This window comes from Tursiops truncatus, chromosome 15 (genome assembly GCF_011762595.2).
Source record: "Tursiops truncatus isolate mTurTru1 chromosome 15, mTurTru1.mat.Y, whole genome shotgun sequence".
Lineage (NCBI taxonomy): Eukaryota > Metazoa > Chordata > Mammalia > Artiodactyla > Delphinidae > Tursiops > Tursiops truncatus.
This window is the reverse complement of record NC_047048.1, coordinates 60,454,663-60,482,661: the sequence shown is the minus strand read 5'-3', so window position 1 is coordinate 60,482,661 and position 27,999 is coordinate 60,454,663. Positions and strand designations below refer to the sequence as shown.

The following is a 27,999-nucleotide window of genomic DNA, read 5'->3' as shown; positions in this document are numbered from 1 at the left end:
ACTAAGTGGTGGGAAAGAGACAAAGGAAGAGTGAAGAGGCGAGACGGTGCGGAATAGAGGAGGGGGAGGGGAGGGGGCAGCGAATGGGCAGCAAGCCGAGGAGCCCGAGCTTGAACTTGATCGAGAAAAGGGGGGGCCCAGAGTGGGGGGGGCGGCACAGAGCCGACCACGTGCCTGTCTTTCCCAGAGCTGGGTCTTGCTCTGACCGCCGGGGGGCCCAGCCCTCTGGCCCAGCAGCCCCGCCCAGCGAGGACCCAAGTCCCCGGGGAACCAGAAGACGCGCAGGGGTCGAGGGCTGTCCGAAGGCCCCAGGGTGCCGGGAGTTCCTAATAGTGCCCGAGCCACTTTCTTTGGGCCAAGTGTCTCCTCTTCTGGTCTGAACGCGGAGAGCCGACCGGGCGCCCCCCAACCCCCACCCCGGACTCGAAGACTGAGTCCTCCGCGAGCAAGGGGCGGGCACAGACCCCACCGCCTTCTTTCCCGGGCTCAGACCCCGGCAAGAATCTTCCTCCAAGCGCTTCCCCCTTAAGAGAGCTCTCCCCACAGAGAGCGCGGCGGCGCGTCCAGCGCGCCCTCATCCCTCCCCCCGTACCTGGCCCAGCACCCGCTCCTTCCTCCTCCTCTCCCCACCCCCCGCCTCTCCCTCCTTTCTCCTCTCTCTGGGTGCCTCCTTTTCCTCTCTCCCCCTCCCCCAGTGCCCACTCCTCCCTCCCGCCCGCCCGCCCCTCCACCTCCTCCTCCTGCTGCCCCTCCTACTCTCCCAGCGTGCGCCCTCCCAGTGCTCCCCTCCCCCCGGCTCCCGCCCCGTGCCGGGTCCCGCCCCCCTCCCCCGCCTCCCCTTGCCCGGTGCCCCCCTCCCCCTTCCTCCCTCCCGGCCGCGGCGCCGCCGCCGCTGCCGCCGCCGCTGCCGCCGCCGCCGCTCGCCTGGGCCCTCCCCCTGGCCATCCCCGCCCCCGGGCCGGGCAGTGACGCGCCGCGGCGGTGCCAGTCCCTCTCCCCGGGCGGCCGCGGCGGCAGCAGCAGCAGCAGCTGGAGCTGTAGGGCTGTCACCGCCGCCCGCCCCGCTCACTCGCCGAGCCCGACCGTCTGTCTCCGCCTCGCCTCCCGCCCAGGTACGGAGTCCGGCCCGGATCCCCGCGATCGGGCCGTTTCCGGGCCCCCGGCCGCCGCCCCCCTTCTCTTGCTGCTGCCGCCGGCCGTTGAGCTGCGGTTAGGGGGGCGGGAAGCTGGGGGGGTTCCGGGGAGGGGGACGCGGGGGAGCTTCCTGCACCGGGGCTGAGGAGGGGGGCGCGCGGAAGCGGCTGCGCCCTAGGCGGAGTGGGCTGGGGCGGGGGGCGGGTGAGTGTGACCGAATGGGGTGGGGGCCGTGAAGCCTGCACTCTGGGGGCCGCGGGCTGCTCGAGAGGTGTGCCCGGCCCCGAGTGCCGGGGGCCGCCGGGCGCACCCCACTCCCGGGCCGTGCGCGCCGCCGGTCCTGGGGGGCGGTGATTGTGTGCGCCGCGCCGCGGTATTGTGCTGCGGCCACACGGTTTGCAGCGGGCTCAGCACCGCGTCCCGGTGAGGAAGGCGTTCGCAGGCGGTGGGGTGGGGGTCAGGCTCGGGTTGCCGCCACCGCGGCCGTAGCGAGAAGGGAAGTGGACTGTTTGGAGATGTGAGGACGGGAAGCGTAGAGTGGCAGGGAGGGGCTCCCTGCCTCGGCGCGGGGAGTTGAGACGAGGTTTGCAGAGTTGAGCCCACTTCGGCAGGCCCCCGCCCCTCCCCGGAGCGGACCTGATGCCCCTGGCAAGTGTTCGGTCGGAGCGGAAGCTGGAGGCGTCGGCGGCCCCTGTCGCAGGGGCATTCCTTACTGACGGGGGCACATGGGGCGGGGGCAGCTGGCCAGAGTGAGGGCGCGCGCCCGGGTTAAGTTGGATTTACACCTCCGTCCGCCGCTCTCCGCTTCTCCAAGGCTGGACACTTTTTCCGGCGGCGGGGTGGGGGAGTGCCATTCGCGTTCTTATTCCAGCAGCTCAGGTTCAGAAGTGACCCCCCTCCCCACCCCCCAATCCCACCTGGAGCTGCGTTTGCCCGAGTCCGGTCGTCCCTAGCGGGCCGCGCTTCCTGGGGGAAGTTCTCACTAAGCCTCGCTAATTAGCATTATTCCTGGAGAAAGGTTAAGGTTAGAGCGTCCTTTTCCTTATCGGGAGGCCCACCCCCCTCCTCCCCATTCCCTTCTTCCTCCCTCCTCCCCAAGAGCACAAAAGCACAAAAAGAAAGTGTGAAGAGGCACTGATCAATGGAGAAGCCACAAACCTATTAATTCAAATGGAACCTTTTTTTCCCCCCTCTAAAACATTGATTTTTCTTTCTGTCTGCTCTGAGGGGAGATTAATAACCTCCTGATTTCACCTGAAATGGTGTTTGGACTCTGTGATTTCCTCCTCTTTCTGAGAAGGATTGTGGCTTGAAATAGATCCTCCCTTGAGATAAAGCCCTACTTATCCCAGAATCAGCTGGAAACCCCAGCCTGGGCCCCTGTCCTAGGAGGTGGGGGGCATGGGGAGAGGGCTGTGGGGCTCTCACAGCTCCTCAGGAGAGAGTCCTGACCAGGGGCCCTTTCTTGCCTTGCCCCCTGCTTCTGGATTTCAGGTCATTCTGGGAGAAAGACCCATTTAGGGCCCAGGCCCCAGTGGTAGTTTAGCCCCCAGGTAGTAAATTACCCCTATATTGGGAAACCATTAGGGCCTCAGTGTGTCCATGAATGAATAATATCAAGCTTAATTTAACTCCATCTCAAGGTGGGCTTGTCCTGGAGAGTCAGGGTTTGAGACAGCACCTCCTCCCACATCCTTGCACCATGGCTGGGTGCCAAGACCCCATTCAGCACCTTCCTGAGGAACAGCGGGAACAGAGCACCCAGGGCCTTCCTCCCAGCTGGAAAGGCCGATTTGGGGAAGCTTTTGTGGCCTCCGTCACCCTGGGGCCATGTGGAGCTGAACTGCCCCTGAGTTGCTCAAGAACTTTTTTGACTTGTCTGGGCCCTTTTCTTGGAAGGAAACTCCTGCAGGGGATTAGTGCAGAGTGATTTCTCTCCAGCTCTCTTTTTGGCTGGAAGAACCCTGTCTACTGAAGCTCATCTCTCCAGCCTCCCTTTTAAAGAGACCCCTGTTCAAGGCAGGGCCTGGGGTATCAGTGAGGCCCTCGTGGTGAGGAGTGCTGGGAAGACAGCCAGTTGCCTTTGCTTGGGAAACAAAAGCCCATTTTACACTCAATACACTAGTAGGAAGGTGTTGAAAATGCTCACCCCAGCATCCAGGCACCCATGACAGCAAAGACAACAGAGCGTCCCTGTGTAGATGCGAACATGTTTCTGACGGACGCTGTGTGCATGTGTGTGTGTGTGTGTGTGTGCACGTGTGTGTGTGGGGGGGGCTACCTAGAATGTGCTAGGTGATCAGCTGTATCAGCCCTCCCCACTTCCCATTTCCCAGATGAGCCTGTATGCTTGTACGACTAGGAAGCAGAGGAGGTACGCTGGCAGGAAGGAGTGGAATTGCGCGGGAGTGTCCCCGGGAGGCTGGCCTCCTCCCCTGGTGGCCAGGTGGGCTTGGGGAGGAGCATGAGCCGCAGCCTTGGGGCCCCGCAGCTCCCAGGAGCTGTGGCTCCGACCACCCTACGATTTCATTTGTGCTGTTCCTTCCCAACAGGGATTTGAACCCTTGTTGCCTTGGATCCTGGAGGGTTTTCGTCTTCCATTAATAAGCCATCTGATGAACTGAAGTGGTTAAGTTGGGGTCAAATGCGGTTCAGTACCTCCTTGGCATGCTCAGAAGGCTGTGTGTGTAATGCTCGCTGACATGGAGACAAGGGGGGGAATTGCCTCGCACTGAAGAATTTCCAGGGCCTGGAAGGGGCCTGCAGGTGTTCCTGAAGGAGGTGCTCACTTTCTCCGTCTTGGTGCCCGCCTGCTTGGGTTAGGGCCGGTGCCAGGGCAACTGCCTTGAGCCTGGTGGTCTTTCTGGCAGGAGCTTCAGCTTCTCATCAAAAAGACCCCAAGGGCTGGACAGAGAGGGGCTCTGTTTCCTGCCTGGCCCATGCCTGCCTTCCGCCCCTCCTCTGAAACACACACCCAAGAAGGCTCCTGGTCAGGGCTTACGGCTCACAACTGCGCTAAATTCACAGCAAATCCTCCTCCTTTTCTCTCTCAAAGCAAGTGGTAGAGATAGAGTTACAGCTCTGAGGAAAGGCCTGGAAAATGTTGTGGAGGCAAAGCCCAGGATCCCTGTCCTGGAGGATGCAAATGGCTCAACTTCAGAGGCACCAGGAACCCAGTTCCCGAGAAAGTGACCCCAGTTGTAAAATAATCAGGTTACTGATAGCACCTGCCCCTGGTTACGTGCCATGGATACAGGCGCGTTTCCACCATTTCCCCTCTGGTCTCCCATTTTCTCCTCCTCCTGGGCTGAGCCGTGCTTGGTACTATTGCTTGCAGAGGAGGAAGGGCCTCTGAACCTGGGTGGAGAGAAACTGAACCTGCCCGTGAATTTTGGACCACAGATAAGAGCAGGGAGGGTTTGGTCGGCTCCTCTCCTTCTGCCCAGAGTCAGGGCTGCCAGATTGGGGTGTGTCCCAGGGGCTGTCTGGGTGCTGTCTGCCTGCCCCCTCTCCCTGCCCCAACTCTTGTGTTCCCTTTTCAGAAGAACATTTGACCTGATCGCCCTGTGACCCGCAAGTGGCTCAGGTCCTTTGGTGCCTAATAAATGATGGACTTTTGTCAACAGGTGGGCAAGGCTGCAGGCTTCAGGGTGTCCGAAGGTAAGGTGAGAGGAGCCGGGGGTACTGGCTGGCCAGTCACGTGGGGTCTAGGGAGAGGGGACCTGGAAGTAATGGATTGTACACACTCTTATTTTCTAATGTAAGTTTCATTGAAGTTTGTTTAAAGAAAGAGAAATTAGTAGGCTGAGTTCCCTTGAGATTCCAGAGGGAAAAACAAGCAGTGCCCGACTTACGACCTCTGGGCCTGGCCCTTCATAGCCTGCGCTGGCATCTCCCGCAGGTCCTCAGGCCCGGCTGTGCCCCCCTCTGCTCATCGTTGATGGGCTCTGAACTGTGTACTGGTAATTGCCTGTGTAATTGGGCTGCTCCTGGAGCCTGGGCTCAGTGTGAGCCGGTGAGGTTACAGTCTGCCCTCTGCAGCTGGGAGCTCTGCTGTAGCAGGTGGGTGGCAGAGGGGGCTTGGGAAACCTTCTGTCCCAGGTCAGCCCTGGAAGTGAGGGTGTGGGAGCTAATTTTGATTGGAACTTAAGAGTTTGGCAGGTTTTTAAAGTTAGGTTTAATAAGTTTGATTTCTCACTTAGAAAATTGCTGTATCAGTGGTGTCAGAAGCTTAGCTAGAACCATCACCCACAAAACAGGGATTCGTGTGGCAGAACCCTGGGGGTTGTAGGAACCCTCGCTGGGGAGAGCTGGATGGTCGGTAGATAACTGGAGAGGGGGTTCCCCAGCCCCCTTCTCTCTCTGCGCTTACAAGTGGGTCAGAATTTTTCTCTGTTCTTCCCTAAATAACAGGGCCCTGGAGGAAAGGAGCCCTGCCACAGTCTTGGTGCCCCTAACGTAACACCAGCACATAGTAGATGCTCAGTAAGTGCGCGTCGACTCATTGACGAGAGTGAGCTGGGTGTGGGTATGGGTGTAAATACAGCTTCGTCTCCCACGGAGTTTCCTTTGGGTCTCGTCCTGAGACACTTTGTTGTTAAGGAATCTGATTCTTCCGATTGAAGGGAGGAAGTGTGGTGAGGGGGCCCCTCGGTGTGGGGGCTGTCATGTGGGCTCTGGGCACAGACAGCCTGGGTTCAGATCCCAGCTCTGCCACTAGCTACGGTGCCCTTGGGCAGCTGAGGCAGGTCTCCAAGGGGCGGGCGCCAGATCTGGAGATAGGCCTTACACGGGTGCCTGCTTTCTCTGCGGGGCTGTTGCGAGGAAATCTCATAACACCCCTGCCGCAGAGCCCTTCATGTGTGGGCACTGGGTGCTCTTCATTATCGGGCGATTGCAACTCAATGTAAAATTTAGCCCACCTGTGCCCCGTTTGGCCTGTCAGGGCAGGGAGAAGTGGAGGGGGGCCATTTTGGTGGATAGTTAAGTGATCTGAGCCAGAGAAACCTGAGGCTCTGCATGGGGGCGCCTGGCAGCTGCAGGGGGGGATGCGGCACGGCAGCCAGGGTCCAGGTTTCATATGGTCTCCATTCAGGAGCTGTGTTCAGTGGGTCCACGTCCCTGATTGTCAAACTGTTGCCGCGTCCTCATTAAACACCGGTATCATGCCAGGCAATTCAGCCAATTTGACTGGTCTCGCTGGCCTTGTCCAGAGAGCGTAGAGCCTGGTCCCCGCTCTTGGGAGGACTTAAGGTTTTCTTGGGGAAAGAGAGGGCAGAGAGCCACTGTGCCGCCTGCTGCAGCTGAGTTCTGTGCCTGCCTAAGTGCCAGGGCTGATGGTACCGGCAGGCAGAGGGTGTAAGGAAGGAACGATGGAGACTGAGCTGGAGTTGATGGAGCCAGGGGGACGGACATGCGTTTGGAGTTTGGGTTGTGGGGCACCGAGGCAGTGCGGGCGTTCCAGGTGAGGGGCAGGAAGGAGGGTGCATCTGGGCCTTCGGGACCGCCCACCTGTGGCTCTGCCACTTGTTAGCTCGTGACCTTGGGCAGCTGCCTTCACCCCTCGGAGCCTCAGCCTCCTCATCTGTAGAATGGGGCTGATAACTGCACCTACCCAGCGGGCCTGTGGCGCACTTGGCACCTGATAAACATTGGCTTCTGTTGTTTCTGTTTTTTGTTTTTTTGTGGTACGCGGGCCTCTCACCGCTGTGGCCTCTCCCGTTGCGGAGCACAGGCTCCGGACGCACAGGCTCAGCAGCCATGGCTCATGGGCCCAGCCGCTCCGCGGCATGTGGGATCTTCCTGGACCGGGGCACGAACCCGTGTCCCCTGCATCGGCAGGCGGACTCTCAACCACTGCACCACCAGGGAAGCCCTGTTGTTACTGTTTTAAACGCTTGCCAGGTGGGGCTAGAATGTGGGAGCCTTCAGCGCTGCAGCCAGCAGCTCGGACTTTTTCTTGCTCCTCAGTGAGAACCTGTGTGTTTAGCGGAACACTCCTTCTCTGAGCTGGAGATGGCTGCCCAAGATGACGTGCCCCGCATGGCTCCGCTGCCCACCGCTCACCCATCCCCCGGCCACTGTGGCCTCCGGGCTGCTTGCTGGAAGCCACCAGCACGTGCTGGTGCGTGGTGCACTCCCCACGTGGACCACCCCCTCTCCAGCAACCTCCCTCACTTCTGCAGGCCTCTGCTCTAATTGTCCCCTGACCAGTGAGGCTCCTCTTGGCCACCCTGGCAAACACAGTCCTGCAGGTCCCTCTCCCTCTTCTTCTACTTTATTCTGCTTTATTTTGTAGCCCTCGTCGCCCCGGATATTATGAGTTTTTCTGCTGATTGTCCATCGCCCCCGCTGGGCAGTGAGCACTGGGCAGGCCAGGAGTTGTCCACAGCTGAATTTTCCAGCACCTAGAAAGGTGTTGGGCACATAGTAGGTGTTCAGTAAATACTTGTTGAGTAAACGGACGGAGCATTTTGAATAGATGTGACTCCCAGACGTGAACAGAACACTTGGTCCTTTAAACCATGAGTGTTTCGACAATACCCAAGAGCCAGGAGAGGGCCTTCCTGCTTCAGCAGGGACTTCAGGTCATACCCTGAGCACAGTGACCCCTGGGCAGCCAGGAAGGAGCCAGGGCCCCAAGCGAGGAGGGCCCAGTTCCTGGCTCCCAGAACCTGTATGGCCCTACCCCTCCCAGGGTCCTTCTCCCCACCTGCCCGCCACCCCTCGCTCTGGGTCCTGTCCTGTTAGCGTAGGGAGAGTCGTGTTGCCCTTTGTGCAGAGAGAACCTTTTGAACGTGTGTCTCTCCCTCCTCCCTCCGGGTGTGAGAACACAGTCTGAGTGAGTGTGTGAGTGAGCGTCCTTGTGTATGAGGAGCAGGGCGGCCTGTGGGAGGGAAGCAGAGTGCGTGCGTGTGTGGGGAGAGGGCACGAGAGCACATGTGGTCCCCGTCCCCTGAGGCTCTGGGCGTGCTGCGTGGGGACCCCTGAGCTGGGCGGAGCTGGCGTTCGGGCCGGGCTTGAGTCCTCCTGATTCAGCCGCAGAGGGTGCACACTCGTGCTGCACAGAAGCTATAAATTCCAGGAAACTCCCTGCCAGCCGGGCTGGTGGGGGAGGGAGGGAGGATAATCCAGGCTGGTTCCCCAGCACTTGGAGAGCAGATGTGTCTGCCTCGGACAGCAGCAGAAGAAAGTTCAAACCGAAGTGTGTTTGCTCGCTGTAAAAGAGACCTCTGTGAGGGGCCCCTGGAGGGAGGCCTTTGGGGGGTAGTGCTCTGCCAGAGGTCCTTACTGGGGGCCCACAGAGGCCACTGTATCTTGCTGGGGAAGGGGAAGGGGCAAAGCCAGAGCTCCAGGGTGTGGGAGCCGCTGGGTCATCTTTCTTGCGTTTTGCAGCCAGCTCCCAAACACAGTTGCTTGCTGCCCCTGAAAGAGGCTGGGCCAGGAGGAGGTGGGGTCCCTTCCCACTGGAGGGCTGGGTTGAAGGGGCCCCGCCCCGGGGGTTCCCGGATGACTGGCCAAGGGCTCACTGAAGCCAGCGAGGGGAGAGGAGGCAGGCGTGGTCCTCTCCAGCAGGCCCTCCGGCTGTTTGGAAGGCCCTGGCGGCCCCCCAGGCCCTTGAGCCGAACCCCCTTTGCGGTCTGATCCGAACCCTCGCCTGCCCCACCCCCTTCCTTCTCTATACTTCTGGGGCTGGCCTTTTCAGCTCTGGAAGCCGCCCAAGAGCATATCTTTGAAGCACAGCAAAGGTTAGGAAGGAGGAAGACAGAAATGTCCTCTGGGCTGGGGGAGTGGGAGAAAGGAATTCCATGCATGCTCCACGGGAGTCGGGAGTCGGGAAGCAGGCGTGGTGGGCGCGATCAGCCTGGCCTCGGTGGTGCCCGGCGTGTCCCGCTGCCCACTTCTGCTCGCCTGGCCCTGCGTGGAGTGAGCCCTCGTCGCCGGGCTGTGGGCAGGGAGTGGGGAGCAGTGGCCCTTGTTTACAGCGGTTGCTTCAGCCTTGGCTCACAGGGGTAAGAGCCAGGCCCTGCGATCCGCCCCTACAGGATGCGAAACCTCGTAATTGTCTTCAATTACAGACAGCGCCGGCCCTCAGCCCCGGCTTCCGACAGGAACCAGAGCCCGAGCCACTTCCATGGGAGGGTAGGGGGAGCAACCCAGCCCCCACTGCAAGGTTTGGGGGCGCCCTACGGCCTTTGGGGGCACCTCCAAACGCCCACGGGCCTTGGGGTTCACCCAGAATGCTGCCGAGGGGCTGCAGAGAGCCCGTCCCTGTTGAACGCCCACCTTCTTTGTCCCTGATCAGGATGAAACTTCTGTGAGCAGTGAAGATTTTGATATGAACGACTCCACATGGATGTCAGCTGACCCACACCTGGCCTCCAGCCTGAGTCCCAGCCAGGAGGAGAGGATGCGGAGCCCGCAGAACCTCCACAGCCAAGAGGACGGTGAGTGTCCCTTTGTGGCTGGTGGGGGAGGGGCTGTGTCCCCGCCTGCAGGGTCCTAGGAATCCCTGGGGGGGGGGGTAGGGGGGGCAGGGGTAGAATCTGGGCTGGAGCCTCTGGGGGCTGCTGGGCCCAGGCTGACAGCTGCCCCCAGTGTTCTCAGCGTCTCCACAGGCCCCACTGCCCCAGCCCCTAGTTCCGGGGAGAACAGTTGTTCCTCCCAAAGGTGAAGGGCTCAGAGCTCTTCGGGGATAGGCAGCCTGATGGTGTCCTCCCTGTTTGCTCTGATGCTCACGGGCTGGTGGGATATGGATTTTGAAGTTATCACGGTTCAGGTCTGGGAAGGTTAACAGTGTGCCTGACCCGGAACAGTCCAGCTGCCCAGTAACGAAAACAAGAGCTGGGCTTCTGTGGCCTGGATGTGAGGCTACAGGACCAGGGTCCCTTCCCTTCCCCTGGTCAGCGAGCAGGCAGTGCGCTTGTCCACGTGTGTGCCCAGGCCCTTGGGATGAGAGGTGGTCTGGTGAGGAGCTGTCACCCGCCAGGGCCTGCCAGCCAGCCTTCTCTTGCCTCTCTTGGAACACAGGCTCCTTTCTTGGGGTAGGAGCGCTGGGGTCAGAGTCAGACCCCAGAGGTCCACTCTGGTGCTCCCACGCTGAGCCCCGGGGCTGGGCTCTGGGACTCCGGTGCCTGCCTCAGTTAGATGCATTTGTGGGCGTGGGGTGGCACCTGTAGTCACAGCGTCCCGGGCGGGCCGGGCTCTGCTCTCCCAGAGGAGGTGCTTGGGGGTGGGGGATGAGCTGGAGAGAACTGGGGTGTAGAGCTGCAATTAGGAGGGGTCGAAGGTCGGGGCCTGGAATGTGGGCGGGAGGTGCAGGGTTAAAAAGGGGTGTAATGTTAACTCTGTGAAACGGGTTAGCCTTAAAGAGTAAATAAGGGGTAGGAGCCTTGCAGTTTGGGTCAAAGTTCGTCTCCATGGCGGAACCCGCGTGCCTGCGTGCCTCCCCACAGCCCTCCCGGGCCTGAATCCGGCTTTGTCTGGGAGGAGACCCAGCCCGGAGGCCGCTGGGGGTGGCTGCGCCTGGGGCTGGGGAGCCCAGGGTGTGGTTCTGTGAGGAGTGGGGTTCGAGGCTGCTGGGAAGGAAAAGGCTTTTGTCCCTTGACGCTACATGAGGTCAGCAGGACCCCCTTGTGCTGCGAGCCTCCCAGACCGATTCCGCCTTCCAGCTCCAGCGTTCCCGCGGGTGGGGAGCGGGGCAGGGGCAGCGCATGCTGTCGGGGGGCTCTGGGGCCCGGACGTGCCCAGCAGCTGACCTCCCGCCTCATCTGAGCTGATTGAGGGCCACAGCCAAAGGCCACACCGAGGGCCACACCAGCAAAGCTCAGCCCAAGGCTGTCGGTTACACCTTCCCAGGAAGGATCCAGAGCATTTATTTTTAAAAACCCCAGAGTAGTAGGACTGAATGGGGGCCCTAGTCCCCCAACTCATTCTCAGAAAACTCGTGTTATTGTTGCTTACAACCACCCTTTGGCGGGGGGCGCGGTGGGGGGTGTCTCAGCTCTGTCAGAGACACTTTCCAGGGAGATGTGGTGATATGGGGGGGCCCCCAGGATCAGGTAGCAGAAGGGAGTGTTTCTGTGGGGTTTACAGGGCTTCCCCAGCCACGGAGGCTAATGGGGTCAGTGTGTCCCGCAGCCCGTCCTGCAGGAGCCAGGTGGCGGCGCCAACCCGGGTGTGTGTCGTCACACGTGTCCCCCACCCCTCCGGCCGCCCAGGTCCCTCCTGACTGGGTGCTGGGGCCGAGGCAGGCTGGCCCGCTGACAGGACGAGGGTGTTTATGAGGGCAGGCAGCCAGAGCTGGAGACAGGGAGGATGGTGTTGACCACGATACCATCGATTTAATTATTTCATCAGAGGCTGTGTCTGGAGGCTGTGGGTTGACGTGCTGGCCAGAGGCCGACCCAGACCCAGTGCAGGGGGTCGCAGGCTTTGAGAGACCGGCTGGCTTGGTCTCTGCTGCCCTTCTGGTCCTAGATCTGGTGGTGACTCCCGTGTCTGTCCAGACCAGTGGGCTCCCAAAGCTGGGCGCAGACCCGGCCTGGAGTCCTTGGGGCCAGCCCTCCAGCCCTCCCTCTGCAGGTGCCTGCAGTGTAGACGTGAGCTGAGATCCCGCTCCCATCAGTGAATCGGTGGGAGACCGTTGGGGGCTTCAGGGTGTTCTCATGTCCCCTGTTGTTAAAGAAGGACTGGGCAGGGACAGGCCAGGCAGGGGCTCTGTGTGCGTCCAGGCACAGCCCTCCATGGTCTCCACTCCCTGCTCCCGTGCCTTCATCCAGAAGCTTCCCCAACGCCACCGACCCCCAGGACGGCTTGGCGCTCGGTCTCTGGCCCTCGGTCCTGCCTCGGGGGTCCTCAGTCTGAGGCCCCCACTGTGAGCTCCGCAAGGGGCAGACCACGTGGATCTCGCCCTCTGCTGTCCCCGGTGACTCTGCACGCCTGGCACGTCATAGGGGCCTGCTGAATGTTTGTTGCCCGAATGAATAAAGGAGCAAACATTTATTGAGGCCTACCCCCGAGCGCACCCTCCAGAGGGGATAGAGGTCTGCCCCCGCCAAGTCGGCTCCTTTGTTCCTGAGGCTACCCCCCAGTCTGAGCACCTGGGGCTTTTCCTTTAGCCAGAAAGTGTGGGGACTCCCAAGGCCATGCCGGGGAGCAGCATCCCACCCCTGCTGCTCAGGGATACAGCCAGAGCATTTCAGGAAACGAGGCAGTTTGCACAGATTCACACCTGTTGGTGGATGTGAATCGGGGGCCCTCCTCTTCCTCCAGCACCTCCTCCTCCCTCCCCCTTTTTCAAATTTTAGCAAAGGCAGATAAGGGCTGGGCCTTGGCAGGGCAGGTCCCATGGCTGAGACCAGGAATGAACCAGGCCAGTTCTCACTCCTGGGAGCTTGTCTGAGGTTCAGCAGCTGTGGGAGTGTGCTCGCCACGAACACAAACGCGGCGGCTGTGCTTTTGTCCCCGAGGCTGCCACTGCCTGCGAGGCCTCGCTTCAGGTCTCTTTCACGGCCCCGTTCCTGGCTTCTTGAAATCACGGCATCGGCTGCTTCGGCCGGGGAGCCCCGTGGTGCTTCTTCACTGGCGGCTGGAGCTGCTGTGGGTGAGCACAGGGCTCTTGTCCCGTCTCAGGGGAGGGAACTGTTGATCAGTGAGAGAACTTGGGTGATCTGGCCAGAGTCGGGAGGGGTTGCCAAGGCTGCTGCCCTCCTCTGTCCTCTTTGGCAGGCGTCGAGGTCGTGTGTGAGGTTCCCCGGAAGATGGGCACGGGAGCCTGGGAACCAGAGGAGGCTGTCCCCCCAAACTCAGAGCACTACCTTCTCTGAGTCGTGATCCAGGGCTGAGTGATCCAGGCTGTTCCCACCACTGCCTGCAGTCCACGTACAGCCAGGTCCCCTCCAGACCCTCCACTAAGCCCCAGCTGAGGCTTTGGGCTTTCTTTTGAGTCCACACAGAGCCCTGGTCTCATCACAGGTGCCTGGAAAAACACCCAGGAGCTGCATTTAGGGGGTGGAGAGGAGGACAGTTGGAAGAAGCCAACTGTGGAGACTCCGTCCAGAGACACGGTGGTCTGGCATTGACTTAGGACCAAACGGCACATCCCTCTGTAGTTATGCCCCGTCAGTGGGATTATCTGTTCGATGACCGTCTCTTCCCCAGTGACCGACTGAGCACCCTGAGAGCCAGTTCCCTGGTGCCCAGCATAGCACCTGGCACAGAGCAAGTGAGGGGGAGTGTCTGTTAAATGAGTAAGCGAAAGAGGGCCCAGGCCGGGCAGGTGAGCCAGCAGGCTGCTGGATGTCAGATGCATGGCCAGGCCAGGGCCCTCTCCTTCCATTTCGCCTTGATGTGCTTCACCAGGCCTCTTGCTCTGCCTCTTCCTGAGCGGAAAATGTGAGGCCTGGCCTCCAGAAGGGATGCGGGGGGTGGGGAGTGGACATTACTCACCTTCCGGGCAGACAGGAAGTCACCGCCAGGGCAGAACCGGGGGTCCTGCTTCTGTCTTCCTGCAGGGCCATTGGGGTTTGCTGGGCAGGAGCTGTGGGGCATCTGGGGGGCCTCTTGTTTGTGCCTCTCAGATGGGAGGCTCCTCCAGCCTTGGGCCTCTGGGACCCACTGGACCTCGGAGCTTCCCTCCCTCCAGGGACATGGTGCCGGCGCTTTCTGCCTGCAGACTGGACGTCTGGGGTCTCTCCTCCAGTGGCCATCACCACGTCTTGAGGCTGGACCAAGGCGCTGAGGGTCCTGGCTTAAGCCTTTGGTTCTTTCAGGGCTCTCCACCAGCCTTGTCACATGAATATCAAGCCCTGTGGCCTGGGAGGCTGTTAACCCCTCACCCCTTCAAGGAACCTGCAAGAGAGGGACAGGCACACAGAACGTGGGACCCCCGCCAGGTTGTAAGCGTTCTGAGGGCAGGAGATGTGTCTTTAAACGTATCTTATTTTTTACCTTCTTTCACAAGTATTACATTCATTGTAGAAAACAGAAAAAAAACAGGAGCAAAAAAAAAAAAAAGACAAAGTTACCAATGTTACCAGTGCTGTTTTTCTTAGTCTTTTCTGTGTATATAATCGAAGTCGTTTCCTTTAAAAAAAAAAAAAAAAGGTGGGGGAGAGGGATCGTGTAGTGTTGGACCCACGTTTTTTTCCACATGGTGTCTCGTCTCTCCCCATCGCTGATAAGGCATTTTTAAAGGTTGTCTGGTCACCCCAGTGACTGGAGGTCCCATTCCTGAGCCCACTGTTTGCTCAGCTCTGCGCTGGTGGCAGGTTGGCTGCGACCCTGTGAGCTCAGAGCTGTGACTAGGCCTGACGTGCAGAGGGAGAGGGAGAGGTAACGTGCCCGGACTCCAAGTGGCCACAAGGGTGTCTCTGACTCCAGAGCCTATGTTTGGGCCACTCATGGGGAAGGCCATCCCAGCCCCCACTTTTCTGTTGTCACAAACAGTGCGGCACGGAGCAGCCTCGGGGCCGAGTGTCCTCTTCTGGGCTTTATCCCCAGTCCTCAGCTCAGAGCAGGTGCCCGGCAAATGGCTCTTGAGAAGCTGGTGGCAGAGATGGGGGACCAGCGGAAGCCTCTCGGAGGAGGCTGCGTTGTGATGTCGAAGGCAGGTGTCAACAGCCTGGGAAGATTGGGCAGAACGTCAGGAGGAGGCTGGGAAGGGAGGGAGATGCTGCATGCCAGCGTTGGGGATTTCCTGGGTCACATGTCTCCAGAAGCTCCTTGTGGCCCCAAGCTTCAGCCAGGAGAGAGGGCCCAGGCCAGGCGAGAGGCTGGCACGCAGGGGATCCGGGAGGAAGGAGAGAGGTGAAGCCGCCTCTGTGGGCCCAGGGTCTCTCCCGGACTCGGCCCCCTGCCGGCAGCCCCTGGCACCTTGCCGTGGCTCTCCCGAGCAGGTCCTGGCCTGCCCTGGTCCTGCAGTGGGGTCTTAAGCAAGTTGTTCACCTCTGATCCCTGGCTGCTGTCTGGAGCGTGGCCTGTGTGACTGCAGCCATTAATCCTGGTGTGTCTCAGGAGCCCTTTGTGAGGAGACCAAGGCTTCCTGCCTCCTGACTCTTGCTGCCCTTGGGTGTGGCGCTCCACTACCCAGACACGCAAACTGGGCAGCAGCAGGGGCGGTCACCTGGGGAGCGGGTGTGTGACTTGCTTGCCCAGGGCTCGGTATTTACAGCAGTGCCGCCTCCCCTGTCCTCACCCACCTGGGCCGGTCTCCACGGAGGGTGGGTCTGCAGGGGGAGTGTGCCCTAACCCCAGCCACGGTGAGCCAGCCCAGGCTAGATTCTGCCTCTGCGGCCTGTCTGCTGTGTGGCCTGGGGCCAATCCCTCCCCATCACTGGATGGCGGGGTGAGGACTGGACAGTGTGTGGACAGGGAAGGCTGGTGACCGGAGAGGGGATCGTTTCCTCTCAGGTGGCCAGGCAGCTGCAGGAGCCTCCGCTGAAGAGCCGGAGGCTGGGGTCCGTGGCCGACTGGCACTCACAGGCTGAGGGGGCTGTAGGTGGGTCAGGAGTCCGCCTCACTTTACCCCATCCACCCGACCCTTCACTGCCCCATGCGGTCCAGTCCTGTCTCCTCATCCATCCAGGTCTTTCTTGATCCCTTCTGCCCACTGCGCCCTGTGGGGTTCTGACCACGGCTTTCTTTACAAGCTCGCGGCTTGGGCACCCACAGCTTGCTCTAGCATCTCCTGAGTTCCTGTCCCACTCACCACCCATGTGTGCCAGGGCCTGTTGGGGGACCTTACATCTCCCAGGATCCTGCTCTCTAATCTGCAAACCCCAGACCCGTCCCAGGCTCCGTCACTGATGGGCAGCCCCATGGGCAGCTGCAAGTTAGCTCTTCTGTCCAAGGAGAAGGCGCCCGGGCAGCAGCTTAGCTCCTGTGTGCTGGCCACTGTGCCGGGCACTGAGGATGCCACGGGAGTGTTCCCGGCTGGGGATGGAAGCTGCTTGTGCAAGGGGAGAGCCAAGAGGCTGTACTGCGAGCGGGGTTGGGGCCAGGCCAGGCAGGCTCTGAGACGATCGCCCGCATTACCCCTGAGCCTCGGCCACTTCTCGTGTTCTGTGCGCATGGTACCCACCCTCCCACGGGCCCACCCCTGCGGTTGGAGCAGCTGTCTCCCCAGCCGGGGCCCCAAGGCTTCACAGCCTGCTGCAGCCTGCTCACTGCGGACCCAGCCCTCGTTGGGCATCCTCCCTGGTCACTGTCACATGTGGGGGGGACTGTAGCCCCTTCACAGTGGCCTCCCTGGGATGGCTTCCTGCAGTGGGCCTTTAAACTGAGCCTCCTCTCCCCCACGCCTGGTCTGGTCCTGACTCCACCTTTCTCAGGTGAGACTGGAAGCTGTGTCTGGGCCTTATTTTCTGGCTACAGGTCACATACTTCCTCCTTCTAGAGCAGGAGCTATTTGCTCCTATTCAAGGCTCCGAACATCCACACCGGATGGAGAGAGGCAGTGGCGGCGGCGGCCTCCTGCCCCCGCCCCCCAACCCCAGAACTAGGGCCCAAGCCCTTCCGGGGATTGGCCGTGGGCCACCCTGCCAGGCCCGGGTCACAGGAAAGTGTCCATCATCAGCTGGGCTGCAGGCGGCACAGACAATGCTGGGCTGTCCTGGCCTCCTGCCGCTGCGGGGTAAGGGAGGCTGGGAGACAGCACCGAGAGATCCCTTTATCCCCGGAGCAGGCCAGGCCTGCACAGCCCTGGCCTTGTGCAGGCTGCCAGGGTCTTAGGCCCTCACAGGCCCCCAGACGCATAGGGGCATAGGGCAGGACACGCTCCAGGGCCCTAGAGGTAAAGTTCACCTGCTGAGAAAGGGAGAGGGAGATCCCCCCCGACACCTGGAAGATTCGCCTAGGCCTGCTGAGCCATCGGGGTGTCAGAGCCCTGCTCCCCCCTGCCCCCCTCCCCAGCCCAGGACACGTGGAAACCCAGCTGCCTCTTGCCCCTCTGTGGAGGCAGGCCTGCTGTGCTGGAGAGGAGGCCGGGGGAGGGGTGTGTCGGAGAGGCTTCGCCACCGGAGCCTGTCCCCAGGCCACGTTCCCAGGAACCAGGAAGTGACCGGGGCCACGCTGGCTTGATCACTCTGACCTAAGGGCTGGGATGCACGGAACCCAGACGGGCTTCCTAGCCGTCTGGCAGAAGGCCTGCCAGGCCCTCAGAAGCCACACGCACAAGCACACAGGCTCTGGGGCTAGGGCCCTGCCCCATGAATCATTCACACATGCTTGCCCGAAGTGGCTCTTTTCGCTCATTTTTTTGGGGGTTGGGTTGAGGGGGTGCAGGGGACATCTCAGCTAGAGAGTTGCACACTGAATTAGCATTGAGGGCTCACTGCCTGTGTTTGGCCTTGAGGGTGGGGCCAGGGAGACTGTCGGGCCTGGGAAGACAAAGACCCAGGCAGTCCATATTGGGAGTGTCTTCCCCCGGGGCACATTGGGCCAGGATATGTTGGGGAGGGCCGGCAGAAAGTGGGACAGTGGCAGGGGTGGGGGCTGTCCCATAGTACAGATGGGCAGATCGAGGCCAAGAGAGGAAAGAGCATGGGGGTGGGTGCTTCGGGGAATCAGGCAGCACTGGGGCTCCTCTGTGCTCTTCCATTCACACTGTGTGACAGCCGATGACTTCCCTCTGGGATCCTCTGGTTCCTTCCTGACGTCTGTTCCGGGGGGTGGTTGTGCAAATCAGGCACGATGAGTCTGCCTGGCGCCTGCCACATACTTGGTGTCCACCCCCACCGAAGGCGGCGCCTGCCCCTAGTGCCCCGCCACCAGCCCTGCTCAGGCCACCTGCCCCAAGACCCCAACTCTCATCTGCAACTTGGACACCTCTCTAGGGGCTGAGACCCCAGGGTCCCTGCACTGAGCAAAATGATTTCAGTTTTAGAGGGAAGTCACAAAAATCTGGGTCTGTGCTAACGTGGGAGCCACAGACCGCTATGGAAAAGGGCTCGTGCAAATTGAGGTGTACCGTGTAAAATACACACTGAGTTTCAAAGGCTTTGTATGAAAAAAGGATGTGAGGTATCTCAGATTTAACACGGAATTAATTATTAGTTGAAATGATCATATTTTGGATATACTGGGTTAAATAAAGTAGTTTATTAAAATTCATTCCACTTGTTTTTTGTTTTTTACGTTTTTTAATGTGGCTGCTAGAAAACTGACAATTCCGTAGGTGGCTCGCGTTACGTTTCTGTTGGACAGCGCCGCTCTGGACTCTGAGGGCTCAGGTGTTGATGCCACCTTCAGGAACGAGTCATAAAAGTGCAGGAAGGTGGATGCTGTGCAGTAGAGGTGCTAGGGGTGTTGGGGGCAGGAGTGGAGCTGGGATGGGGAGCAGGGGCCGGGCCAGGCCTTGGGAGCCACAGGGATGGAGCGGGGTGGCGCTCAGGAGGGGCAGCTAGGCGGGCAGCGGGGTCCAAAGGCAGACTGTGGGGCAGATGCCCGGCGTGGCCCCACCGCCCAGGATGGTGGGGTCCCAGGGACGCCGCCTCACCCAGCTCCTCGGTGTCCCCCGTTTGACCCCAGGGCCCTCTTCCGGGAGGAAGAGCCGGGTAAGCCTGCCAGGAGCCGGGTGCTCCTGGGAACTAGGCATCATGTCAACACAGCCTGGCCACTGGCCTTTGTCAGAGCGGAGGCCAGCCCTGGCGAGGCGCGCACCCCAAATTCAGAGCAGAGTCAGGGCCCCCGGACTGCAGCCCGAAGCCACGTGGCAGGGGGGAGGCGGGGCTGGCTCTTCCACATCCTGGGGGCCGCCGGGGCCGCGGTGGGGCTGCGGCTCCAGCGCTCTCCCCTCCCCGCCTCCTCCGGGCTGTGTCCTGTGTGTGTGAATTATCGACTCCCCCTCCTCTCCCCTGCCTGGAAGCCCGCCAGGAGGGGGCGCTTCCTGCGGCAGCCCAGCCGCACCTCTGGCCACAGCGGGCAGCCTGCGGTGGGCACTCTGGGCTGGTGGGGCCCGGCCTGTGGTCCCAGGGCCGGTGGACCTTCGCGCTCTTGCCCAGCCCTCCTCGGGAGCCTGTGAGGGTCGCCCCTGGGAGAGGGCGCCACCGGCTGTGGCCCCAGAGCCTGGTGTGGCGATTGGCGGCTCGCACAGAGCCGGGCTTGTGCGGACTGCGGGGTGCTGGCGCCCACATAAGGGCATTGTTTGCCGAGGTAAAAGGGGTTTTTGTCTCCTTCTGGAGACTGGACAGAAGGAGGAACAATTTCCCCCATTCATCACTAATTCCCCCATTTGAATAGCAGCGCATTGCCCCACGTTACATAGATGGGCACGCAGTCCTCCCCTGCCCATAGGCATTCCGGGCACAGGTGGTGGGCCCTGTGTCCTGCCCAGACCCGGGAGCTGCCCTTCGCCGGAGCCAGGGAGGCCTGGTTTTGTGGAAATGCTCGGGAGGGGTGCATTCCCGCCGCTTCCCTGTGGCCCCGCACTGCACTTGTCCCTGTCACTGCAGTCACAGGCTGGGGGCCGTCCTGTCCTGCTGGCATTGTTCGGGGCTCCGGCTGGCCGGCCGTGGGTGGGGTGCCCACCCTGGAGGGGCCTCCTGGCACGGCTGCACAGATAAGGACCAGGTGGAGACAAGAGGGTCACTTCCAGCTCCGTGTCCCGTGCCTGGAGGCCTGCACCCCCGGCAGGCCCAACTCCTGCACTCTGTGTACTGGGCCCTTGGTGCCCATGGGGCCAGCTGGGTTCTTTCACAGGGTCATAAAGTGTCAGAGCCCAAGAGGGCGTCAGCGGCAACTCCCTAGACTGCAGATAAGAGGAGCCCAGGGAGGCAGGCTGTGCCCAAGGTCGGGAGACGGCGAGGCTGCGCACCTGCTCCCCCGGCCCTGCTCCTCGGGCATGGCTTTGCGTGCGTGACTCCCTTAAATCACATTTTTTTGGAGAGGGTCGGGGGGAGGAGAGAACTAGGAATGGATCAGAGCCCAGCGTGCCCCAGCCTGGGATGTCGATGTTTCTCCCTCTTTCTTCTTTGCCCACACGGTGACAGGCAGGTCTCTGGGCCAGGGCTGTGCGGGGCGCTGGGGGAGGGCGGGCCCTGCAGCCAGCCCCTCCTGGGGTTGGGGTGGCCCACAGTGAGGAGAGGGCCAGTGGAGGCTGCATTCCCTCGGGCGCTCCCGGGGGCAGGACTGTGGATTACTCAGAGACCAAACCAGGCACACGTGATGCCACCTGCCTCCGGCCAGCTTCAGCGGTTGAGGAAATCATTGCCTCCTGTAACCAGAAAGTCCAGGGCCTCCTTTGGCTTTGGGCACGGACGGATTTAGGGGGGATTCGTCTGTGCCAGCTTGTCAGCCCTGCCTTCCGGGTGAGGGCCTCCCTGCTGAGTGGGCTCAGCGGCCCCTGTGGTGAGGGGAGGGTACTTCTCCCCCGTTGTTTCTGCAAAAGCCCCTGGACTGACTTTCATGGGTCGAGCTTGGTCACATGCCCACCAGGGATCGCTGTGATGGGCTGTGCTGACTGGCCGGGCCTGGGACACATGCTCACCCTGGAAGACTCGGGGTGCCCTCACCAGAGGAAGGGGTGTGGTTTCTGGAGAGGCAGGAACGATCCGGGGCAGCTTACCGGGGCGCTGGGCACAGACCATAGGCGTAATATGTGAGATGATAAACACTCTGAAAAAAACGGGTAAAGGGGTCAGTGTGTCAGAGTGGGGGCAGGGAGGTCTTACTGAGAAGGTGACCTTTCAGCAAAGCCCTGGAGGGAAGGGAACTCGGAGTGTCCCGAGAAGAGGGAACAAGGGCAGAGGCCAGGGCACACAGCCAGAGCGGGTGACAGCGGGGGTGGGGGGCTGCCAGCAGGGCCCAGTGGGCCTGGGGAGAGTTTGGCTTCAACTTGGGGGTTTGAACTCAGTCCGTGGACTGTGGCCGGGTCATCACCACTGCTTCGGGGGCCTCTGGACAGATGCAGCCGCTGCCTCGGGGCCTCTGGACAGACGCAGCTGCTTTTCTTCTCCTCAGCAGCCCTCTGCCCTGCTTTGGTCAGGGGTCTTCAGCCCTTGCCCCAGGGCTTTCTCAGCATTTTCCTTGGAGGCTTCTCCCAGAAAGCCTGCCCTGCCTCCCACCTGCCTAGCACCCACCCTAGCTCCACCCTCCCTGGGGTGAGACCCGCAGCGGGTGGTCCAGAACTGGGGCCTCGATGGCCGCTGCAGTCAGAGGGGCTTCCCAGAGGAGGGAGGGGTTGCAGGGGGAGGTGGGGGGACAGGAGGGGCGAGAAACTCCAAGGCTCTCTCCAGAGCCCAGTGTCCTCTAGAACCTTATGTTTCGTTTTTTGCTCCCTAGAGCATGAGCTCCAGGACAGTGACCACCCCCATCTTTTCACCTCCGTGTCCCCAGTGCCCCACACAGGCCTGACACCCAGTAAGTGTTCGAGAAAGGAAGGGACGAGGGCAGGAACAGCATCTTCCCGGCCCTGTCCCTCTCCCACCTCCCTTTACCGTGCCCACCTCAGATTTGGCACCGAGCTGGGCTCCACGGGGCCCCCGGAAGCCCACAGTCCAGCCTGGAAAAGCCACGCTCGGGAAGCACGTGCGTTACAAAGTGAGAAGGCCTGGGCGGGGGCAGGGAATCGGGGTGCTTTGTGCCGGGTGCTGTCTACTGACATGGCACCCACTTTGAAAGGAGGCGAAGGGGTGTCTTCAAGGATACACAGCCCCGCTGCATTCTGCCTAAAGCCCATGGCCTCCCTCGTCGGCTGGAAGTGGACCCCAGGTTGCAGGCAGCCCATGAGCAGGTTAAGGGCGGCATGTTGGGGGCGGGGGGAGGCACTTGTGACTCACCTATGCCCCAGAGGAGGGCTCTGTGTGTGTCACTGGGTCTCCCTGACCCCAGATGCAGAGTGGAGGCGCGAGAGGCTTGGCCCGTGGATACATGCGGCGGCAGCAAATGGAGCTTGTAAACTGGAGCCCGCTGGCCTACTCAAGGACTTTTGCTTTGCTTTGTTTTGGGGGAATTTTTTGTGGTGAAAAATTTGGTAAAACATAAAATTTGCCATTTAACCATTTTTAAGCGCACAGCGCGGCAGCGGGACACTGACGATGTTGTGCAACCAGCACACGTTATTTCCACAACAGAGTTTTCATTACTCTAAGCAGAAACTCTGTAACCATTAAGCAATAACTCCCCATTCCGCCCTCCCCCAGTCCCTGGTGTCCCCTCATATACTTTCAGCCCCTCTGAACATGACTGTTCTAGATATTGCATGTAAGTGTCCTCATTCAGTATCCGTCCTGTTGCTTCTGACTTATTTCACTTAGCGTAACGTCTCCACAGTTCATCCGTGTTATAGCATGTATCAGAGTTTCATTACTTTTTATGGCTGAATAGTATTTCATTGCATAGATAGACCACGTTTTGTTCGTCCGTGTGTCCAGTAAGGTTTTTCAAAATGTGAACAATGTAAGTCAGTCACCAGTATTTAAAAATCTGGACATTTACATAATGGTGCATATTTCCAGTTTCTTCTAAAAACTTGGAATGCACAGCTACAGGGGGTCAGGGCTCCTGGCCTCATGGGTCTCATCTGCCCAGCCACTTCCCCTATCAGACTCAGGCGGCATCTGCCTACTCGGAGGGGCCGTGCCACCACTGGAGCCAGTGCCTGAGGTGCACAGCCCTGGGGTGAGGGTGTTGGCAGCTCAAGAGTCTGGGCCAGCACCCTGGGCTCCTGAGCTGGAGGGCCCTGGGAACACACACACACGCACACGCGCGCACACACACGCACCCGTGCACACACACACCCACGCGCGTGTGTCCTCACAGCACCCGAGCCTCCTTCATGCTCATGCCTGGAGATGCACAGGGCAAGAGGGTCCATCCTCCCTGGAGGGAATCTGGCCAGGAGGCAGGCAGTCAGGGTGCCACCTCTGGGCCCGTTCCTGGTGTGATGCTGCAGGAGGCCGTCGGCCTGACGCCCGTGCTGAGCGTAGTGACAATTGGCTCTCTCTGTGCTTGGTGTGGTGCCCATTGACCCTCCTAGCAACCCCTCCTTCCAGAGGAGGAAGACAAGGCCCTCTGAGGTCAAGCAAGTGGCCTTTTGGGGGTGGTGCCAGGATGTGAAGTCACACCTGCAAGGTGAGCTAAGAATGGGCACCGGCCAGAGCTCAGAGGAGCTCAGACGTTGGCCAGGATGGGTGTCAATCCTTGCCCTTCAGCTCCTTGACCCTGGCAGAGACTTCTGAATCCCGGGTGCTGGGGCTTCTCTGGCAACGGGCCCAGCCCTGGTGGGGAGGTAGGCAGCTCTCAGGACTGACCCTGAGCCGCTGAAGGAGGCATGAAGTATCCCTCGGAAGGATGGGTACCAGGCTGGGCTCGGAGCTCTCAGTACCTCCTTCCTAGGGACAGCGGAGGAAGGAGGCCTGCTCTGAGAAGGTAGCGTTGAGCCAGGTCTTGAAGGTGGACGGACATTTACTGAGCTGGAAGCAACGTGGCAGGCAGGCAGCAGAGCCCAAGCAGAGGCCTGGAGGTGTGAGGCTTCAGAAGTGGCCCAGGATAGTGGGACCTGGGCTGGGGGAGGCTGCAGAGATCGTGGGACCAAGAACGCACCCGGCACTCTTGCCGACTCTTCTTGGGCAGGCTGTGGGGAGCAGGAAGGTTAGGGAACAGGGGAGTGATCATTAGACTGGTGCTAGGAAAGGGTGGGGTGACCGAGGGGAGCTGGGGTGCTGAAGGGGGAGGTCGGCCAAGGAGGCTGGATGGGGTGGGGGTGGGTTGGATGTGGTTTGGCAAGTTGGTGGCCCATTCACTCTCTGTGTGTTTCAGTAATGTGCGTCTGTCCCCCCAGGAGGGCTGGCATCTGGGTCATAGTCACTACTGTGTTTCTCAGCCTGGGACAGAGCCAGCACGCAGTAGGTGCTCAGTAAATACTACTCACTCTACAAATGTCTAGGTTGGTCGCTGGAGACACTGCCAGAAGAAAACCAGACCCATCTGTGATTGAGGAGGAGGGGATGGGCAGTGAGGTTCCAGACGTAGCAGGGCGGCTAGCCTGGGGACTGTGGGATGTAGCTGAGCAAGGCGTGGGGGATCTTTGGGGTGGCTTTGTGTAGAGCCTGGAGCTGCCCTGCAGGAGGATGGAGAGAGCAGTGACTGCCCAGAGGAAGAGGGGCAGGAGGGGCATCCTGGCCCAGGGGACCTGCGGCAGCCGAGGGGGAGGGGTGCCATGGCGCGAAGGCCTTTCCCATCCCCCTCTGCCCTGGGCCCTGGCTGCTTGATGGGCAGCCCGGCCCCGCCCCTGGGCAGCCGGGAGGCCAGTGATTGGTTGGCGAGCTAGAGCCGCTTGGTCACCATGGGGACGCTCGGAGGTGCGCGTGCCCAGTGCCCAGCACCAGGAACTAAATCTTCATAATCTGCCGGCTGGGAGGGTGGGGGTGGGGTCGTGCGCGACCCTGGCCTGGGGGAGGGGGTGGCCTGGGAGGCGGTCAGGGCTCACAGTGGCCGCCCCTCCCCCACCCACTGGTTACAGGTGCAGAGCCGCTTGGGCACCTGGGCGCCACCAGGAACCACGCGGTACTCACCTGACAGTGACCCCGGGAGCTTGAGCGTAGCTTGGGCCTCTGCCTTCTCAGCTGATCAAGCAGGAGGCTGGGGCAGGGTGGGGAAAAGGGGCCTGGAATTTATCTGAAGTGTCTAACCCCCTAGTTAAAAGTTTGTCCTCCTAGGTCCCCCAGCAATGCCGCGCTGTCTGCAGCAGGGGGCGCCCTCCACAGGGCTTTGTTGGGCTGTCACTTCAGGAAAGCAGGGATGGCCCAGGAGGTGCCAGGGATGCACCCGCAGCCCTGGCTCTGGGTGTTCAGTGCCACGTGGCCGTGCACCAAGGGCAGATCTCTGTCTGCACAGGCTTGGCCTGGGCCTTTTTGCTGGAGGGAGTGACTAAGGGGCAGGGGTGTCACAGTGGAGCCAACCTTCCTCAGGCAGAGGATGGAGAAGTTCGAGGGTCTGCTGTGGGGAAGGGGTCCTGTGGGGAGAGCGTGTAAAGGGGCAAGGCAGTTGTGATCTGGAGGAAGAGGGGGGCACTGGCCAGGCCCCATGCAGCCCCTGGCATGTCCGAGGACCTCTGGACCTGCGGCAGGCAGGTCACACTTGAGGCTGCAGCCACTCACTCCCTGGCCCCCGAAGCTGGATAAGGCTGTTGTGGGGTGGAGGGCAGGAGGCATGCTCCATGGCCGCTCCGCCCTGATGGCCCCAGTTTCTGGCAGAGGGACCCTGCCCCCACCTCAGGCTGGGGCAAGGCCAGCCTCTTGGCGCCCCCAGCAGGGACAGCAGCGCTCACTCGCCTCCTGCCCAGGGATGCTCGCGAGGACAGCACAGGGCAAGTACCCGCTGTGGCTGCCGTGGCCACGTACCTGGGGGGAGGGGGGTCTTAGGGGCCAGCGGGTGCTGCGGTGGAGCCTCACACCCAGGCCTCTCGTTTCAGACGACTCCTCCTCCGAGAGCGGCAGCGGCAATGGCTCCTCCACCCTGAACCCGTCCACCTCGAGCAGCACACAGGGAGACCCCGCCTTCCCCGAGATGAATGGCAACGGCACCGTGGCCCCCGTGGACTTCACCGCCACCGCCGAGGATCAGCCCATCAACCTGTGCGACAAGCTCCCGCAGGGCTCGGCGCTCGGCACGCCCTCCTACTCCTCCGACGCCGATGGACTGCGGAGCCGCGTCAAGTACGGGGTGAAGACCACCCCCGAGGTGTGTGGGGCTGCGGGCTGCTGGCCCGCCGGAACTGGGAGCCTCTGCCGCGCCCGTACACGGCAGGGCTGTGTGGGGCTGACGTGAAATCACGCGTACCGGGGTTGTGATACCAAGTCAGGGTGGTAGCCGTGGCTGCTCTGCTCTCATTGTCCTGGGGAGGCTCTGGAACGGGAGACCGCTCAGTTGACCTCGAGCAAGGCCCTCACTTCTCTCAGCCTCCACCCCCATCTGTGAAGTGGGGTTGTTGGCCTCTGCCTTGGTGGACGTGGTGGGTGACGTGTGGCCTGGCCCCCTCTGCCTCCAAAACAGTCTGCTGTGAGGAGCAGCAGCAAGTGGGCTGCATTCAGCACAGAGGCCCAAGGCCTCACGTTTTCTCGCTACTCTGCATGCCTGTCCCCATTCTACAGATGGTGCAGAAAAAAGGTGAGGCCTTTGTTTGTGGCCCCAGGGATGTGGATGTGTGAAACTCAATAGACCAGGCTAATGGGGGGTGGACAGGTGCCCCACCGTTTGGCGCTCCCCTACCCCTCCCCTGTTGCTTCCGAAAGCCATCTCCGGGCCACGGAGGTCTTCTGCAGCAGTGCAGTGCGGCACCAGGGGCGGGAGCTCTCCCGGGGGGTGTTTTCTTCTGCCCAGGCTAGGGGGGCCAGAGGTGCCTTCTCAGAGCCCTACACTCCTGGGCTGCAGCTACGGGCCCCTGCACAGGTTCCTTCCCCTCCCAGGGCCTGTTTTCTCTTCTGCAGAGGGTGTGGGGTGGGTGCCAGTGCTGGCTTCCAATGACGTGTCTTGTGGGAAGGTTCTGTACAAATGAACGGTGTTCAGTCGTCGCTGTGTGTCTGAGCCCAGGCTGAGGGACAGGTACTGGCCAAAGCACTGTCTTCCCTTCTTTGACTGGGTCCCAGGGGCAGGCACAGCTGCTGCCTCAGCAGGCAGAGAGCCAGAGGGGTTGAGTTTGCCACCGTGGCCTCAGGCCACATGTGTGGACCACGGAAGTGAGACGGGAACACGAGTGCCACCGATAGTTCTTCTGTCTCCTCTGACGCTGGCAGAGGATTGGCCAAAGAGCACCTGGGAATGTGACTTGCCCAAGGTGCCTTTGACCCTCCGTCGCGAGTCTGACACAGCCCAGTGGGAGGCCAGAGAACCTGGTTGTCCTTTCCCCTTCAGAGTCTATGTGTGGATCAAGAGATGGGCACGAGGCCAGGGACCCTGGGAGGGCTGACCCCGGTGGGTGTGGTCACATGGAGGCTGGTGGTGGCAGCTACCATGGGACAGGGCACCAATCAGTGTCTGTCTTTATACGTTTGTCAGCAAGAGCTGTATGCCGTCTGGGCCACTATGTGGCCACGTTGCAGGGTGTGATCCGCGGCTGTTTGTTTCCTGGGCCTGACTGCCTACTAGATGCCCACCTCCTTGAGGGCAGGGACTGTGTCTCCAGGACACTGCTAGTCAGGGTACCACTGAGTGAAGTCAGGACTGGACAAAGCCGCAAACTTTCTAAAAGGCAAATGACAGTGGTCCTCGGGGAGCCTTCCCAGAGTACGTGCAGCAGGGGGCAGGAGACCGGATGGGAACTGAGCAGTAAAGGATGAAGAGGATGGAAAAAGCAGAGAGGAGAGTGGGGAAGTGCATTCCCAGGAGAGCTGGGGAAGGGTCTTGCTCCAAGAGGGGCTCAGGGGGTGGGTCCCTTCTCTACTGCAGGACAAGGGGCTGTGCCTGGTTCCCTCTCCCCTTTCTACACACGCTCTGCATCAGGGCTCACGGTGACTTCCAGGGGTGGCGGCAGACAGGAGAAGCCCAGCCTGGGAGCTGCGGGGATGCCCTTTTGCCTGATGGGCCTGTCTCTTTGGCTGGTTCTTTCCCAGCCCATCTGTTCCTCATCCCCGACAGACAGCACACTCACTGCTTTTGTGACAGCTCGGTTGTCAACTCAAGGTTGCAGCCCCTTGGAGACCAGGGAGGGAAACCCCAAAGCCAGAACAGATCTTGGCACAAGCAGGAGAGGCTGGCTGGTGGCGGGAAGGAGCCCTTTCTGTGTTTGCCTTTCCCTCGTGCGATGAGGCACAGCCTGGCGTGGGCACTGCTGCCGAGTAAACCACTACCCCCTCCACTGAACTCCTCCGGGGCGCCAGGCCTCTGCATGTGTGGTTGTGGGCAGTCCCTCCTACGCCGCCCAGGGAG

The 27,999-nt window shown here is 61.1% G+C and overlaps 1 protein-coding gene across 8 annotated transcripts in view; it reads left to right on the top strand.

Annotated features, from left to right (window-relative positions):
• Nucleotides 1–27,999, top strand: part of NOL4L (nucleolar protein 4 like) — a 129,222-nt gene that overhangs the window by 90,580 nt on the left and 10,643 nt on the right. For 3 of the 8 annotated variants that reach the window (XR_004522060.2, XM_033839824.2, XM_033839823.2), the window contains exons 5-6: nucleotides 9,440–9,581; nucleotides 25,547–25,815. Coding sequence is in view for 7 of the 8 variants with exons in the window: in XM_033839824.2 (XP_033695715.1) it covers nucleotides 9,440–9,581; nucleotides 25,547–25,815 (411 nt within the window). In the remaining variant the exon portion in view is untranslated. Of the gene's footprint in view, nucleotides 1–914; nucleotides 1,113–1,424; nucleotides 5,620–8,046; nucleotides 8,883–8,938; nucleotides 9,147–9,254; nucleotides 9,277–9,439; nucleotides 9,582–25,546; nucleotides 25,816–27,999 lie in introns of those variants that run through there. The other 5 variants (XM_033839825.2, XM_073792864.1, XM_033839826.2 and 2 more) reach the window with 5 other exon arrangements.